Source organism: Arvicola amphibius, chromosome 10 (assembly GCF_903992535.2).
Source record: "Arvicola amphibius chromosome 10, mArvAmp1.2, whole genome shotgun sequence".
NCBI classification, from domain to species: domain Eukaryota; kingdom Metazoa; phylum Chordata; class Mammalia; order Rodentia; family Cricetidae; genus Arvicola; species Arvicola amphibius.
This window is the reverse complement of record NC_052056.1, coordinates 88,543,239-88,560,701: the sequence shown is the minus strand read 5'-3', so window position 1 is coordinate 88,560,701 and position 17,463 is coordinate 88,543,239. Positions and strand designations below refer to the sequence as shown.

General features: G+C 49.2%; 1 protein-coding gene across 1 annotated transcript in view; it reads right to left on the bottom strand.

Annotated features, from left to right (window-relative positions):
- The window catches only part of LOC119825386 (S-adenosyl-L-methionine-dependent tRNA 4-demethylwyosine synthase TYW1), a 79,695-nt gene that overhangs the window by 53,081 nt on the left and 9,151 nt on the right, over nucleotides 1–17,463 (bottom strand). The window contains exons 5-10 of the mRNA XM_038346232.2: nucleotides 16,576–16,770; nucleotides 15,092–15,373; nucleotides 9,410–9,532; nucleotides 7,978–8,095; nucleotides 6,517–6,569; nucleotides 468–586 (exon numbers count right to left, since the gene is read on the bottom strand). Coding sequence (XP_038202160.1) covers nucleotides 468–586; nucleotides 6,517–6,569; nucleotides 7,978–8,095; nucleotides 9,410–9,532; nucleotides 15,092–15,373; nucleotides 16,576–16,770 — 890 coding nt within the window. The remainder of the gene's footprint in view (nucleotides 1–467; nucleotides 587–6,516; nucleotides 6,570–7,977; nucleotides 8,096–9,409; nucleotides 9,533–15,091; nucleotides 15,374–16,575; nucleotides 16,771–17,463) is intronic.

The window sequence follows — 17,463 nt, the reverse complement described above, 5'->3', positions numbered from 1 at the left end:
CTGGGCCACATCCACAGCACTTCTTACTCTTCAGCAAGTTCTTTTTTCTTCACTGTTTCTTAGAATAGGCAAAACATATGGGCCTCATTTCTTCCAGTTATGATGTTTCTCTGTGTATATCTATGTGTAGTTACATAAATGTACAGATGACCTCCCAAGGCCAGAAGAGAGCATCCTATCTCCCTAAAGCTGGAGCTCTAGGCCAGTGTGAACTGCCTGATAAGACAGCTGGGAGCTAAACTCGGTCCTATCTCCGAGCAGAAAGTGTTCTTGTCCACTAGGTCATTCTCCAGCCCCTAGCTGTAATGTTTAAATATGAATTCGGTTAACACCTTCACCACAGGACTACATGGGCTGACATGCCTCTGAGGAATTTCCTGGAGACCGCGCCACAGCACAGGGGCTGAGCCTGGCTCACCCAGGGCAGTGCGCTGCATCTGGTCACCACCCTGTGCGTCCCCACTTACCGCCAACAGAAGACACACTTATTTGCACATGCCAAACTGGGGGTGGCCTCCATGCAGCGATGGCTCTCGATGCCGTAGAATGTGTGCTTGTAGCAACCTCCTCTGCCCCGCAGCATTGACTGTGACAAGCGGGAAACGCGCCATCATTTGAGTGAACGGACAGAAACACAACAGCGAGGCGCGGCTTCTTTGCGTGCGCGCGCTTTAGTTTTCTCACTTGTCATTACCGTGTGTGTCAGACGTGGGAGAGCAGGCTCAGGCAGACCGTGACACGCAAAGGTCCAAAGACAGCTTCGAGGAACTGACTCTTCCTCCTCCATGTGGGCCCCAGAGATCGAACTCAGGTCACCAGGCAAGACCTTTACCCTCTGAGCTGTCTCGTCAGCCCAAAGACATCATCTTAAGATGACACCGTTGGGTGAGATGGCTCTGTGGGTAAAAACACTCGATGACCTGAGTTTGCTCCCCGTGACCCAGATGGTGGAAGGTGAACCAACACCTCTAGATTGTCCTCTGACCTCCACGTGTGCCGTGGCATGCTCGCCCACACACATACCAAGTTAGTAAGCTCTGCTTGTGCTTTTCCCAGCGTGTGTCCCCACTGTCAGCATACGTGACCTGGCTCCTTCAGCTCCACTCTCTCATCTTCGTTCTGACCCTCCAATGGCACAGATGTTGATTGAGTAGCTCATTAGTCCACAAATCCCCAAGGCTCCACTTCCCGTTTTGCTTGCTTCATGTTTAATCTACTTTGATCTCTGTGGTCCAGACTTAGGTAAATCCTATTGACTAGTCCTGGGTGCAAATGGTCCCATCGATCTGCTGAGGTCAGAGCACACAGCCCGCCACCCCGCCTGACTGCTGAGCCCTCGGGAAGCCATTTAATTCGTCTTTCTGCTTTCCTGTGGTATTGGGCCTTCCCCGTTGTTTTTCTAGCCTTGCTCTTTGCTGGTCTATTTTATTCGTTGGTTTGTTTGAAGACCACTGATGGCTGATTGCTGTAGCTGCCTCAGCCTGGCCCATGCATTGACTCCACTGCTGCCAACAGCAGCTGATTATCTTTCGTCATGACTGTCTCTGTCCTGGCTGTGACAGGTGATTTTGCGCCCTGGGCATTCTGTCAGTGAGGAGACTCTAAACCAGTGGACTCAACCTGCGGGTCTCAACCCCTTGTAGGGGATCAAATGACCCTTTCACAGGGGTCGCCTATCAGACATCCTGCATATCAGATATTTACATCACGATTCATAACAGCAGCAAAATTACAGTTATAAAGAAGCAATGGAATAATCTTACGGTTAGGGTCACCACAACATGAACTGTGTTAAAGGGTCCCAGCCACTAGGAAGGCTGAGATCCACTGTTCTGGAGCCCTTCCCTCTCTCACTTTCCACAGACTCAACTTCCGACTCAACTTCCCTAACCTTTACAGAGTATGTTAAGTGATCTTGAGGAAGCCCTGGCCCCTGCTGGTCCCTGCTGGTCCCTGCTGCTGAGGGAGCAGGGTATCCCCACCCCCCACCACCACCCTGTTGGCTCACTGGAAGACAGGAGTTTCAGGCCAACAGGCCTCTCAGCCTGGGCTCTTCTGCGGCAGGGCTTCCTCTGTGAACACTCTGCAAAAAGACTCTCGGCCTTCCAAGGACATAGAGGCTGCCCTGACTGGACACTCAGATGGCATCACCTTCTAAGAGACACCTAGTTACCATGGCACTGCTATGGTACCATGGGGGAAGAAAGTGTCAGGCCAGCAGGGAAGGAAGCAGCTCTTCGGCTAGGTACTTTGTGGAGAATGGTCTCTTCTCTCTGCGACCTGACTGACTGGTATCTCCAGACAGCATGGGGACTCCGGGCCCAGCTGGACAGAAGAGCACATGCCTTATTTGTTGCTAGTGGGAATCCCAGCGCCCTTTGTCAGGAGACCTGGGCTTCCTAACTCAGCTGGAGCAATTCGCCTTCATGCCAGAAAGGAGCTGAGCCTGACGAGGCTCACTGTGAGGCTGAGGCGGCAAGCACTGGCCTCTACGGCCTTCTCCTTTCAGGTGGAGGACAAGAGACTTCCTGCTTCTGTGACGTCCCCCAGTTCTGGCGCCCCAACCCAGACAGCTGCCCTCCTTTTTCCACCCCTTTCCCCAGCATACCCGAGAGCCACGCTTCTCTGGCTAAAGAGCCCTGAACTGCCCTGGACATAGGCCCAAGCCCCACTGGCATGCTCTGAGACCCGGCCAGGCTCCTAATCTCTTGGGCTAACAACCCTCGACTCAGAACTCCAGAAGACGGCAGATCAGTTGCTTCTCTCCATCCCTCTCCACAGCCCGACCGCTGCTTTGGGTCAGGGCTTCTCCGCCCCACAGATAACTCACATTTTCCAAATGAGCAGCAACCCATGGCCCTGCAGCACAACTAACTAGTGCCACCCAGGTCAGGCCTGGTGACTTAATATAACGCTGAGGCTAAATTACAGACTGGGGTCACTCACTCAGTCACACACTGCGACCAGGAGAACTAAGCTATGGCCACTCATGGAAAACCTCGCTCGGGTTTGTGACAGCTGCTGGTGGCTGGCCCTCACATCATCCTTCTTTACCTGCTGTCCTCCAGGAGGTCAACAAAGCAGCTTCGTTCGCTTGTTTGTTTGTTTGTTTGTTTGAGACGGGGTCTCACATGCAACAGCATAGTCCCACACTCTCTATGTAGCCAAGGATGGTCCTGAACATGTCACCTTCTGAGAATACTGGGGTTGCCAGGGTACACCATCATGCCGGTTTACCCAGTGCTGGAGATGGAGGAACCCAAGACTTCACACACGCTAGGCAAGCACTCTTCTAACTGAGCCACACCCACAGCCCCAGGGACTTATTTATTTGTGGCTTCCCTGCTCAGTTAAATGATAAAATGTTGTATTGGAAAATCATCAGCATAGTCTTATAAACCTGGTTCTCTCCTTCCACCACATGGCTCAAGGTTCCTGACTCAACCAGTCAGACGTGGCAGCAAGCAGCCTCACACTGCCAGGCCCTGGGAATATCTGTTCACAAACAGGATGAGAAAGATAAAGAGAGGGGTGGTGGCTCCCGTGGTCGTTGTCCTCAGCAACTGATCGCTAATTGGAGAGGAGGATGGCAAAGCTGGGAGAAGAACGAGCCACTGAAGGGCAGGGAGAGGCCAGCACAGATCCACACTGCTGGGCGGGAAACTGCCAGTTTCTGAGTCCCGGGGCAGCTTCAGGCAAAATGGCTCACGTGGAGCTGGGCTGCAAGGTTAACCTGGCGAGGTGTGGGGGTGTGCACCTATAATCCCAGGACTCAGGAAGTTCAAGGCCAGGCTGGGCTATGTAGTAAGACCCTGTATCCAAAAATGTCAAGAAATAAAATGGAAAAAAAAAACTGCCAGTAGAATTCTCATCAATGTAATTGCTCTAAAAATTACTGCTGATATATCATAAATTGTTAATAATTTCCATGAATAAAATGAATGAATGAATGAATGAATGAATGAGTAAAAATTAGCCTGTAATACTCGTGTGATAAAGCTGTTGTAGGGTCGCCTATCCACTTCCTCTGAAGCTGTCACCACAGGTCTGCCTTCCACCCTACATCAGCCCTTTTAGGGCTAATTATTCCTGTTCTCAATATCACCTATTCTGGGAGGAAGAGCTTAAAGAAGACCATCTTCAAAGTCTTATTACAAATTAGACACAGGGCTAGAGAGATAGCTCAGCAGTTAAGACCACTCGGTCCTCTTGCAGAAGTGCCAAGTTCAGTTCCCAGCACCCGCATCAGGCAACTCACAATCACCTGCAACCCCAACCCCTGAGGACTTGATGTCCTCTTCTGGCCACTGGGGGCACTACACTCATGTGAACATATACAGACGCACACACAAACACACTCTATAAAATTAAAATAAATAAATTAGAAACAAAATATGGGCCTTAACAAGTCATGGGGCTTCAAAGCAAAAGTTCTATTTTCTGTGGCATTCCATCCCAAGCCCTGACCAAGTGGCATCATGGGACTTGACACACCAATTCCAATTTATAAAGAAGGCCTGAGTCCCTGTTAGTACAGACTCCTTTCTCACCTTCCCCACCGGGACAGAATCCCTAGGACTCTCGGCCCTACTTGAGGAAGTAAGGGCTGCTTCTGTCTTTGTCTCATTATATACAAATAAGCCTGGCTTTTTCACTGCTGCCCCTGCAGAGTAACTTCAAATCTTTCTCAATTTAAATGTGTCCATTTAAGTGGAAGGGCTGTGAACGTGATAAAATGCTTGCCTAGCACATGCAAGGCCCTTGGTTTGATGCTCAACACCACACACAGAAGGAGGAGGAGCAGGAAGAAGAGCAAAAGGAGAAACAGCAAGGGACAGAGAAAGAGGAGGGGAGGAAAAGGGAGGGAAGAGGAGGAGTGCAAGAGGAAGAGGAGAAGGAGAAGCAACGGATGCAGATTCAGCAGCTGGCCCCCCACCAAGCCATGCGCTGGAGCATCACAGCGTTTTTGCACGGAAATACATATTTAACATAAAGTGCTTCCTCTTTCATTTCATTACAGACTGGATGAAACGCCAATTTTCAAAATTATGCTTGTGGTCTACTATCTGAAAATTGAATTTAGCAGTGGCAAGAGGGGCGCTGCACATTGCTGGCCGTGCACAGAAGGCACCGAGTCTGACATGACCGAAAATCACTGGACTGGAAAAACGAAAAGTGGGGAACGCAACATGTGGGACTCATTAACTAATGCGCGGGCCTGAGCACGCCGTCACCAAAGGTAGTGGAAAACCAGAAAGGATCAGAGGAAAAATCTCACAGAATATTTGTACCTTAAGGAAGAAGGAAAAGGAAAAAAAATAGTCTCTTCAGGGTGTGGATCAGCGGGTAGAATGCTTACTCAGCATTTACCCAGTGCTTAGGAGGCCCTGGGTTCGAGCCCTAGCACGAGACAAACCAGGTATGTACTTCCAGTATTTGGGTGGTAGAGGAAGGAGAATCAGGAGTTCAAGGCCATTCTCAGCTACATAAAGAGTTTGAGGTCAGCCTGGGCTACATATGACCCTGTCTCAAAAGTAAATAAATAAATCAATAGGCTGAGGCAAGAGAATCATGAATTTGAGACCAGCCTGGGTTACAGAGACAGACCCTGAGAAAGGGCTCGTGGGACTGCGGAGAGTCGTAAGGGAGAGGTCCCTCCTTACACTGCTGGTAGGAACATAAAATGGTAGAACCACTTTGAAAAATAGAAAGTTCACTGAAAGAAAAAATGTTTTAGTTACTGTGATCCAACAATGACACCTGGAAGTGTGCACACCACACAAAGTCCTGCACACGGAGCGACGCCCCCTGCAGCACACTCTCAACATCCAAAGCACACAAGTGACCTGAGTGAGTGCCCACCAGCTGCTCAATGCATAGACAGGGTGTGACACACAGTGCCCTCGGGTACTCAAGGATGGGCCACAGAAACAGCACACTGAGTGACAGAAAGCATGCACGAAGGGCCACACATACAATTCCAGTCATCTGAAATATCTAACCAGCCACTTAATGTAGAGACAAAAGGCAGATGAATGCTTCACGGGAGCTGAGGGAGACTCAAGAATAGAAACTGCTGGAGGGTGCGACCTTTCCTTCAGAAGTAAGAACACCCTACAGTTAGACTGTGGTGAGGGTGATGGATGTGGTGCGCTAGGATACCCTGTGGATACACTAGAATGAGGGAGTTAGACTGTGGTGAGGGCGATGGGTATCGTACGCTAGGATACCCTGTGGATACGCTAGAATGAGGGAGTTATGCTGCAGGTAAAGCACAGCTCATCAACGCTGCTGACAGGGCACGGGGAGTCAGTGACTCGGTTCAGAGAGTAGAGGCCCTGCTGCCAAAGCTCACGACCTGAGTCCAGTCCCAGAGCCTACAGGGTGAAGGGGAGAACCAGCTCCTGTAAGATGCACTCTGATCCGATGTGTGCACATACATATGCACAAAATAAATAGAAATAAAAAATAAGTTGCAGAAAATAGCAGTGATATTGTAATAAAACCAATAAATACCTTTGTCCATCTGCAAAGCTTCACACCAGAGTGGCTGCCAATCAACTGGTACCCTACATGGAATCCAGGAACAGAAAGAGAAGTGAACACAGAGTCTCACGACAAGAGGTGACTTTTCTTTACAGCAGTCAACAGCGCTGCTGCAGAAAGCAGTTTCATTTGCCGAGGTGAGAGTGCTTTCTTTTGTTGGTTCCTACAGTCTGACTTGTGACCAGGTCTCACTGAGTAGCCCCAGCCCTCCGTAAAGTGTCGAGGTGGTGGGCTGTGAGCCACCAGCCTGACTACCATGAGAAACGGCTAAAATCTCCCCACGGTGAGCACGACTGTAGTCAGCATCCGGCAAGGAGTTCAAGGTCATCCTCAAGTTTGAGTCCAACCCAATCTGGGCAATGACTTTCTTCTTAGGTGACTTTAGGTGGTATCAAGTTGACAGTTAAAGCTGACTAGGGCCTGCCCAAGAACATACTGGTCTCAACAACTACAGAGAACACGTGGCAGTTTGAATGAGAAATGTCCCCCAAAGGCTCACATAAATGACTTTGTATATCCATATAAAATGTAAAGTCCACACATACGAGAGGAAAATGTCGCTGTCTTTCTGAGCCCCGCTTACTATAATGATCTCAACTGTCAACTTTTCTACAGACATTACAGACATATAATTTCATTCTTCTTTAAGAGTCAACAATATATATGAACAATTTCTTTCCCTGTTCATCCGCTGACCCCTAGTCAGGCTCCATCCACGTCTCAGCTAGCTGGCAACTGCAGCCCTTTGGCGACAGGACTATAGTAATCATGCTTGTGCAGGGATCTCTGTGGTACTGACTCAGGAGTCCTTTGGGTGAGGCCGGCAAGACGGCTCAGTAGATAAAGGCATTTGCTGCCAAGCCTGAGTTCTCTCCCTGAAACCCAGACAGTGGAGAAACCTGACAGGGGTGTAGCTCTTTCCTGTTTCCAAACGATCTACTTCCTGCTCTGAGGTCTCTCCCAGGCAGTCCTGCTTCCCCGAGGCTCTATCTCATACAGACCCAGAAACACAGACCACATGAACACGGGTCCCATGAGCAATGACCAGATGAGCACAGGTCCCATGAGCAATGACCAGATGAGCACAGGTCCCATGAGCAATGACCAGATGAGCACAGGTCCCATGAGCAATGACCAGATGAGCACAGGTCCCATGAACACAGTCACTTGAACCCGGGCCACATGAGCACGAACCAGATGAACAGAGTCGCATGAACACGGGCCACACAGACTAAGCATCTGAAACTTAGTTTCCTCCGTTATTGTTTTTCTCAATTCCCAGAGCCCTAAGATCCAAATTACACAGGCTGTGACCCAACTGACACACTAACCAGCAAGAGACTTTCTCTTTGTCCCCTTAACAACCCTGGCCCATGCTTCCTGTCCTGGGTACCGGAGAGCAGTAAGGTCCCAGTCCCGGCAGATGGTCACCTTGCTTAGTCAGGGCCTCTCTGAGGGCAGGCGTTATCATGGCTCTTCCTTCGCTGTCTTCATTCCTCTCTGAGCTCCTCCTGACGCCAGCTTTCTCCTCCTGGGGGGTCTTTTCTCTCTGTGTTGAATTGAGAAAGGAAAATCCAGAACTGGCAACAATCAAAGCTCCTTAGCAACACCAAGGCTAAGGCCAGCCTGGGCTACATCTGACTCTCTCAAAGAAACAGTAACAACAACAACAAAAAGGCAAAAAGAAGGGATGTGTTCAGGCTGCAATTCAATATCACAGTACAACATACACAGGAGCCCCCAACCCACAGCAACACAATAAATTAAATATAAACATGTAAACACACACACATATGAAGAAAAAATGGTGACTTATTTTCAGGTCTTACTAAAGATGAAAAACACACACAGACCCCCCCCCATCTGATGATTTTTATGAGAAAGCTAAAATACTATACACTGACAGCTTCAGGGGCCAACAGCATTAAGTTTTCAGTCCTACATTCTCTGGCGACCTCTACTGGCCACTAGGTGAAAAGCAAAGAAGTGTGTCATCCTAACCTCATAGGCAAAGCTTTAAAGAAGGCTTAGTCAGGTAGAAATTTCAGGATTCTATCTAAATCTGCAGCTTCATTTTTCTATTTTAAGGCTGTTTCAATAAATAAAATCAAATTTTTAGTCAAATGCCAAAAATTACCTCCACTGTACACAGTTTGACTGATTTGGGGAAAAGACCGAAAGAACAAATGTCAGAAAGAGGCTGGGGTAGGACTCAGGAAGCCCTGGGTCCTGCTTAAGTACCCCAAAATCACACAAGACAGGAGATCAAAGTCATCCTCAGCTGCATGGAGAGTTTGAGGCCACCTGAGTTACAGAAGACCCTGGGACTCAGGACCAGAGAGGACTCAAGAGGCTGTGATGACATGCACGCAGCACTGAGTCTGCTCCATCTGAAATCTTAGCGATAAAGAATCCTCCCAGTCGGGCAGTGGTGGCGCACACTTTGATCCCAGCACTTGGGAGGCAGAGGAAGGTGGATCTTAGTGAGTTTGAGTCCAGCATGGTCTACAAAGCGAGTTCCAGGACAGCCAGGGCTGTTGCTACCCAGAGAAACCTTGTCTTGAAAAACCAAAGAAAAGAAAAGAAAGAATCCTTGAGGATGGTCAGCCTCCACAGCCCTGAATGCCATCCTGAACCAGCTGCCCTCTAGCTAGGGCATGTGTGCCCCAATACACATGTAACACACAAAACACATACATACATACACACACACACACACACACACACACACACACACACACACACGAAATAAATGCTATTTTTAATGTTCAAAGTTCATCCCCTGCAAACCAGAACGGGTCTGTGACAGAACCTGAGAGGCAACTGGACCACAGGGTCCAACTGCAGCTCCCCCAAGCAGTACCTTTTCCTTCTTCATGGGGCTCACGATGTTGCCCAGGTCCTCGACATCAACCACGGAATTGAGGCTCTGATAGTCCTGGATCCCCGACTCCTCCTCACTGCTGCTCTCACAGGGCTCCTCCTCCTGCAAGGCAAGAGCTTCAGAACCCCACACGAAGCCGATCCCTCACTTCTTCTTCCACAGGGGCCCTGACTGTTTTATTGTATTTGGATGACTTTGTGTTGCAGGGTATGCTGGATGCACACCCCGGCCTTTCACAATACTGAGCAGGTGCTCTGCCACTGAACCACACCGAAAGTCATCTTTACTGTGTTTTGTATGACTTTTATTTCCTGTTTCTTTTTACATTATTTTGTGTGTGTGTGTGTGTGTGTGTGTGTGTGTGTGTGTGTGTGCGCGCGCGCGCATGCGCACACACACAAGTACCATGGTATGCTAGTGAAATCCATTCTTTCTTTCCTCTATATGGGTTCAGGGATGGAACTCTGGTCATCAAGTTTGCTGGCAAGTGCCTTTACCTGCTGAGGCATCTTGTTGGCTCCCCCTTTACAATATTAATTTTTAAAAGTATAAACCACCCTAGATCTTTGGCCTCAGGGTCATCCCTGTGAAAAGGCATGACAGAGTGAGTCTGAAGAGATGGCTCAGTGGTTAAGGGCACTGACTGCTTTGCAGAGGACCCAGGCTCAGTTACCAGCACCCACATGGTGGCTCACAACTGTCTCTTTCGTTGGTTCTAGGATACCTGATGCCCTCTTCTGGCCTCCATGGACACTGCATCCACATGGTGCACATACCTACTTGCAGGCACCCATCAACAAAAATAAGCCTTGAAAAAACTCAGAGTGACAAAAGCTGAGAGCTCAGCAAACCTCCCATGTGAAAACAGAAGGGATGATGCTCAAGGAAGACACCTCCAGGGAGAAGGTGGGAGCAGGGGCTGTGGGGTACATCAATATGACAGCCCTTCACGTAGGACTTGAGGCCAGGTCACTGTCAGCACTGAGAGCAGAGAAGATGGGGCCACAGGATGGCATAGTGACTGAGGGTGCCTGCCACAAAGCCGGAGAGCCTGGGCGGAGAAAACACACTTCTACCAGGTATCATCCGACTTCCACACACGTGTTTCGGCATGTGTGCATACGTGTAGGAGCACACATGTAGCATGCACACACACACACAAAGAAATATTTTGGGGAGGGGGGCGTAGAGACTTGTTTGCTTCTAGATGACAAAATGTGTCACAAAAAAATGTCATCCAGGGGGGCTAGTGAGATGGCTCAGTGGTTAACTGCTCCTCCAGAGGACCTGGGTTCAATTCCCAGCACCCACATGGCAGCTTGCAGCTGTCTGTAGCTCCAATTCAAGAGAATCTGACATCATTATACCAATGCGGATGAAATAAAGTTAAATAAAGTTTTAAAAAAATGTCATTCAACAACAGGCCATGTATATTTATACATACACACACACACACACACACATACATATATGGCAGTGGCCCCAGGAGTCAATATTGCCCGTAAGATCACAGCCCTCTCCGTTCCTTTTAGTGTATGTGGTGAAGTTCACCAACACCGGAACAGCCTGGAAATCCCACGGCTCAGAAAGTATCTTGTGACGTGCGATGTGCCCGTGACTTGCCTCTGCAGCCAATACAGAGGAGTAACTTAATTTCCTGCTGTGGAAGGGCCAAGAGCGAATATTTCCAGCACGAAAAGCAACCCCAGCCTCAGCTATATCTGCCACTCCCCTGCATCAACACAGAGGGAACGAGCACAGCTGTAACCCTCAAACCCTGCAAGAAAAGTCTGGTGATGTGGACAGACCGATAGAGTGTTTGCCCAGCATGTACAAAGTCCTGAGCTCCATCCCCAGCACCACACAAATCCGGCATGGGGATGCACACCTATCATCCCAGCGCGCTGAAGGTGGAGGCAGAAGGCTCAGACGTTCAAGGTCACCCACACTAGGTATCAGTCAATCAATGCCACCTGAACTACCTGAGACCCTGTCTCAAAAGTAATCGATTTAATTACAGTTTGAAAATGGGCAGCAGGTGGCATTTAGCTCATGAGACCGTCCTGGGCTCCTCTGTAACTTACACTCAGAACCACATCTCTGACAGAAATGAATTCACTGCCTCTCAGAGAACCTCATTTCATTGCCACATAAAAACTAATCAAAACTGCCATTAAATTAGTTCTGTGACCTTCAGAAAGTCTAAAACCTGTCTTCAAAAAGAGATGAATGCAGAGGACTCGAGAGATTGCTCGGCCGTGAAAAGCACTAGCTGCTCTTGAAGAGAACCTAGGTTTGGTTCCCAGCACCTACACAGTAGCTAACAATGGTCTGGAACTCTACTTCTCGGGGATCCCACGCCCCCTTCAGCTCCCCACAGGCACTGCACGCATGTGTAGCACAGACATTCTGGCAGGCAAAAGACCCATACACATAACATTTTTAAAAATAAATGAACTTTAAAAAAGAACAAAAAAAAGTTAAATGCAATTCATGGAAGCCACTAGGGTTATACAATTAATGTGAAACACCCCCTTCCTCTCCAGAAAGGTTCCAGTCCAATTATAGCAACATAGTGGAGCAGGTCTATACAGTGCTCACGCTGTGGCTAAAGCTTTTGGAATAAGTAGCCACAGGAGGCTGCCTCCATCATGGGACAAGTGACCAAACATTAGGAAAGTACAGCTGTAAGGGTGGAGGGGGAAAGTCACCTGAGTTGATAGGAGGTGGACACAGCAACAAGAAGCCACTGGAAATAACCAGCAGATTGGGAAGCCAGGTGTGGGGTGGGGAAGAGATGCGGGCAGATGGCATCCTGGAGGCGAAGTGGCTGAAAGAGGCGCGGGAAACCCTTCAGTGGTTCAAATCCCTGCTGTGCAAATGTGAGAACCAGAGTTCGGATCCCTAGAACCTACGTAAATCGTGGGTGAGCACTGACTGTCCCTGTATTCCAGCCTGGCAGGAGGAATGCAGAGCAGGCTGTCTAGAGAGACCAGGCTTATCTCTCTGAGCTCTGGGTTTGATTGAGATACCCTGCCTCAGTAAATATGACACAAGAGTGATGAAGGCTGGTTCCCAACACCAACTTCCGGCATCCACATGTGCATCCATCCACACATGTATGTATACCCAAACACATATATATGCCCACAGGCATGCAAACACAGCATACACGCACATGCACACCACACACATATATGAAAATGTGGGGAAAAAAAACCAAATTCTGAAAATATTGCCTGAAAGGAAAGCACGCTAGCTCATGTTTACCTGGACCACAAGAAACCTGAGTAGACAGACTGCAGACAGAAGCAGTACAGGGAAGAAGGATGCTGGCCCAACCCAGGGGACAAGAGAGCGGGTGCCTGGCGCTCACACTCACCTGTCACTCGACACCTATGCTCAGCACCAAGGACACTAGTGTAGCAACAGCCTGGTAATGAAGAAACATTAGAGCGGGATCGAGATGGAGAAACGGAGGGGTAACCAGGTGCTGAGGTCAGTCAGGTGAAGGAGTGAGGTTTCAACTCAACAGTACTGGGAGAGTGTGGGGCACACCTCTGACCCCAGCGCTCGGAGGCAGAGGCAGGTGGAGCGCTGTGAGTTCCAAGCCACCCTGGTCTACACAGTTAGTTCCAGAACATCAAGGGCCACATAGTGAGATCATATCTTTTCTTTCTTTTTTCTTTTTTTGGTTTGTTTTTCTGAGACAGGGTTTATCTGTGTAGCCCTGGCTATCCTGTAACTTGCTCTGTAGACTAGACTGGCCTCAAACTCACAGAGATCCTCCTGCCTCTACCTCCAGAGTGCTTGAATTAAAGGTGTGCATCACTATGCCTGACCCTGAGATACTGTCTTAAAAAAATTATTCTTTGCCAGGTATGGTGGTGTATCACTGTAATCTCAGCAGTTGGGGAAGAGATGACAAGGTCTAGGCTAACCTGGGCTACACACTCAGTTCCAAGGCAACTGGGAGCACAGGGCAAGGCCCCGTCTTTAAAGGAAAAACAAAACCAAACCCTAACGGCAGACACCTGTAATCCCCACTATTCACGAAACTAAAACAGGAAATAATCAACCTGGGCTGAAGAGTGAATTCAAGGCTAGCCTGGGCAACTTGATGAGACCCTATCACCCCTCCCCCAAAAAAGGAAAAAGAAATCAGGATGGATCCCCACATGATCCCAGCTCACTAGGCAGGAATGCTTTCCTTGGCTATGAGTCAGGTTCAAGGCCAGCTGTGTAAGACCCAGTCTAAAACATGTAAGGAATGGCATGCTGGAGACACACTGGCGAGACCTGCAATCCTGGTTCAATCCCCAGTACCACACACTGGGAGAAAACAAACGCCTCTGGCCATGAGTGGCTGCCCCTGGGAGGCTGAGACAAGGGGACTGTGTGTTTGAGGCAAGTCTCAGAAGGAGATTGCATCCAAAAATCAAAAAGAAAACCCTGCACCACCCTGATGGAGGGAAATGAACACAGCAGCATCGCTGGGGGTGTGAGGGCTGGAGCAGTCGGCTAGGCCGACCATTTACTCGGACACTTAAGCCTCGCCTAACGACTGGAACAAAAGTGGGAAAAGATACTGTGGGCCAGCACTCAAAGTTGAGCCTGACAGATGTGGCCAGGAGGACAGTCAGAAGGTCCCAGCTGTGACGACAGCCACTGGACAGCCTGAAGGCAATTCTAAGGAAGTGGACACCTAAAGAATCATCAAAGTAAAGTTTAGAGGCTAAGGGGGTGGGGTAGACAAGGGAACCCAGCTGGCCTGTTGCTCCAGTAAGAGTGAGTGACGGTCATTGGGGTCAGGAAGGATGTGACCCGGGGAGGTACATGCTCAGACTAAGACATACGTCACTCCTCTTAGCTTCCATTTTGTGACCTGAGGAAGATGTTAAAAATCTGCCTGACTCAGCAACGCAACAATGAAAGGGACAAGAATGAGTGTCGTGCCCTGAGCTTCGAGTCCAGTGCTTGGAAACTGAGGTTAGCTTCAGCTAGGTGATAAGTTTCAGGCCAGCCTGGGCTACAAAGCCAGACCCTGTCAAACAAAGATGAAGGGAAACACGGTAAGGGAGAAATGGGGAAGGAGGAAGGAAAGAAGGGAAGGAGGGGGACAGGAATGGGGTGAAGAAGATGAAGAAAAGGAAGAAGAGGAAGAAGAGGAAGAAGAGGAAGAAGAGGAGGGGAGCAGGAGAAGAAGAGGAAAAGCAGAAGGGAAAGAAGGAGAAGGGGAAGAGGTTGAGGGGGAGGAGGGGAAGAAGGAAAAGGGGGAGGAAGGGAAGGAGGAGAAGAAGGGGAAGAGGGGGAGGAGTACATATCTAGTCCATGGCTAGCACACGGTGAAAGTTACGAGCTGCTCTCTCTGAAACAGCTGCACCTGAGCTTCAGATTGTCTAATTAGGGCAGAGGTAAAGCCAGGTATCTTCACACAATCACACAAGGGACATACAGAGAACAAACACAAATGCTCGTTCTCTCTCTCTCTGTTTCTCTGTCTGTCTCTCTCTCTGTCTCTGTCTCTCTCTGTCTCTCTCTGTCTCTCTGTCTCTCTCTCTCTCTCTCTCTCTCTCTCTCTCTCTCTCTCTCTCTCTCTCTCTCACACACACACACACACACACACACACTCACGAGTAAGAAAGGAACATAGGCACACACCTCAGCGTCCCTGGGATGCAGGTCGCCTTGCAGGTGTGGGCGCATCTCTCCTGAGCCAGGCTGGGAGGATTCGCACTTCCCTCTCTTGCAGTCTCCACTACAGGCCGTTTTCTCCCCGCTCTGCAGGGCCTGCAACCGGGAGATGAACTTGGTCTTCCAGGCAGTGAAGTCAGCCTCGATGCTGCCATGTTTGCTCTGAACTGCGTTGCGGTCTCCCTCCCCTCGGGTGAGCACCCGTTTGGCGCCGAGCATCCAAAGCCACTTGTCAACATTCGTGCCGACCTTCAGGGAAGAGAGAGACTGAAAAAGCCGCAACCCACAAACACACAGACTGAAAATCCCAGACTGCACTACAGAAACCCAGTGACTCAGGGCCCTGCCTAGGAACTTCTGCTGAGGGGCACAGCACAGGTCCACAAAACGATCCTCAAGTTCCAGGCTGGGCCTAGTGGCACGGGCCTGTCATCCTAGCTAATTAGGAGTCAGAGGTGGGGGAATCACAGGTTCGAGACTCTGTCCCAAAATAAAAAGGCCGGGGATACACCTCAGTGAAAGAGCTCTTGCCTAGGACACAGGGGACCCAGGAGTCACTCCTCAGCACTGCACAAACCAGGTGTGGTGGCACACACATCTGTATTCTCAGAACTGAGGATGTGAAGGCAGGAGGACTGGAAGTTCCCAATCATCCTGGCTGGGAACAGAACTAAGTGCCCAAGCACCTGCCTAGAATCCCCCAGTGAGGGGCTGGGGTGTGGCTGAGTGGTAGAGCACCTACCTAGAATCCCCCAGTGAGGGGCTGGGGTGTGGCTGAGTGGTAGAGCACCTACCTAGAATCCCCCAGTGAGGGGCTGGGGTGTGGCTGAGTGGTAGAGCACCTGCCTAGAATCTCCCAGTGAGGGGCTGAGGCCGTGGCTCAGTGGTAGAGCACCATGGTGAGGGACTGGGAACATGATTCAAACAGGGTGCTTGTTTAGCATGCTCAAGGCCCTAGGTTCCATCACCATAAAAGAATAATATTAATGTAATAATTCATAGCCAGGCAGTGGTGGCGCACGCCTTTAATCCCAGCACTCAGGAGGCAGAGGCAGGCGATCTCTGTGAGTTCGAGGCCAGCTTGGTCTACAAGAGCTAGTTCTAGGACAGGCTCCAAAGCTACAGAGAAACCTTGTCTTGAAAAAACAAAAAACAAAAAACAAAAAAAAAATATTATTGGGGCTGGAAAGACTGGTTACTCTTCCAGAGGACCCACATTCGATTCCCAGCACCCACATGGCAGCTCCCATCTGTCTGTCATTCTGGCTCCATGCTATCCAATGCTTTCAGTACTACACAGATACCCAGACAGACAAACACCCATACACATAAAGTAAAATCGAAAAAATAACGATTTAAGCAGCAAAGTTTGTAGCATGGGTGAGGCCTTGTCTGTCTGCTCGTCTTTTCGTTAAGGAAGGGCCTGGTCCTATAGCTCACCGTGCACCCACCTTGTTGAAGTGGCTCTGGTAGGCAGAGTCTCCCAAGCCAAACACTGCGTATCTCAGACCCTTCAGGTAAGTCTTGCCGAAGCGGAAGTCATTAGCCGCTTCCTCCAACCACTTGCAGAACCACTCGGCACTCTCAGTAGGGCGGCCGTCTGTGTACGTAGCAACCAGGAAGGCGCAGACAGTTTTACTAGTGATCTAAATAAAACAGTATTTACGTCAGAAGGATATAGAACTAAGAATGATTACAAGAATATTCAAGACACAATGGAAATGGCTTAGTGGTTAAGAGCACCTGCTGCTCTTACAAGGTCCCAAGTTCTACTCCCAAAACCCACATGGGGGAACAAAACCAGCTATAACTTCAGTTCGAGGGTGATGTGGGATGTCCTTCTGTATATGTGTTGCTTTTATTGGTTATGAATAAAGCTGTTTTGGCCAATGGCTTAGCAGAATAAAGCCAGACGGGAAATCTTAACAGAGAGTGTGTCAGAGCAGTCAAGCAGACACCAGCCAGCCAGCAGCCAAGGAAATAAACCGGGTAGAAAATGAGGTAATGCCACGGGCATGTAGCAATACATAGACTAATAGAAGTGGGTTAATTTAAGATGTAAGAGCTAGTTAAAAATATGCCTGAGCCATTGGCCAGTGTAATAATTAATATAATTTCTGTGTGATTATTCAGGTCTGGGAGGCCGGGAAACAAAAGTGCAGTCTCTGTCTACATAGGGGATTCAACAATGCCCTCTTCTGGCCTCCATGGGCACCGGTTAAGTACATGGTTCACTTACAAACACTAATATTCAAAAAAAAAAAAATAATAAGCTAGGTGGTGGTGGCACACACCTTTAATCCCAGCACTCAGGATGCAGAGGGGGCAGATCTCTGTGA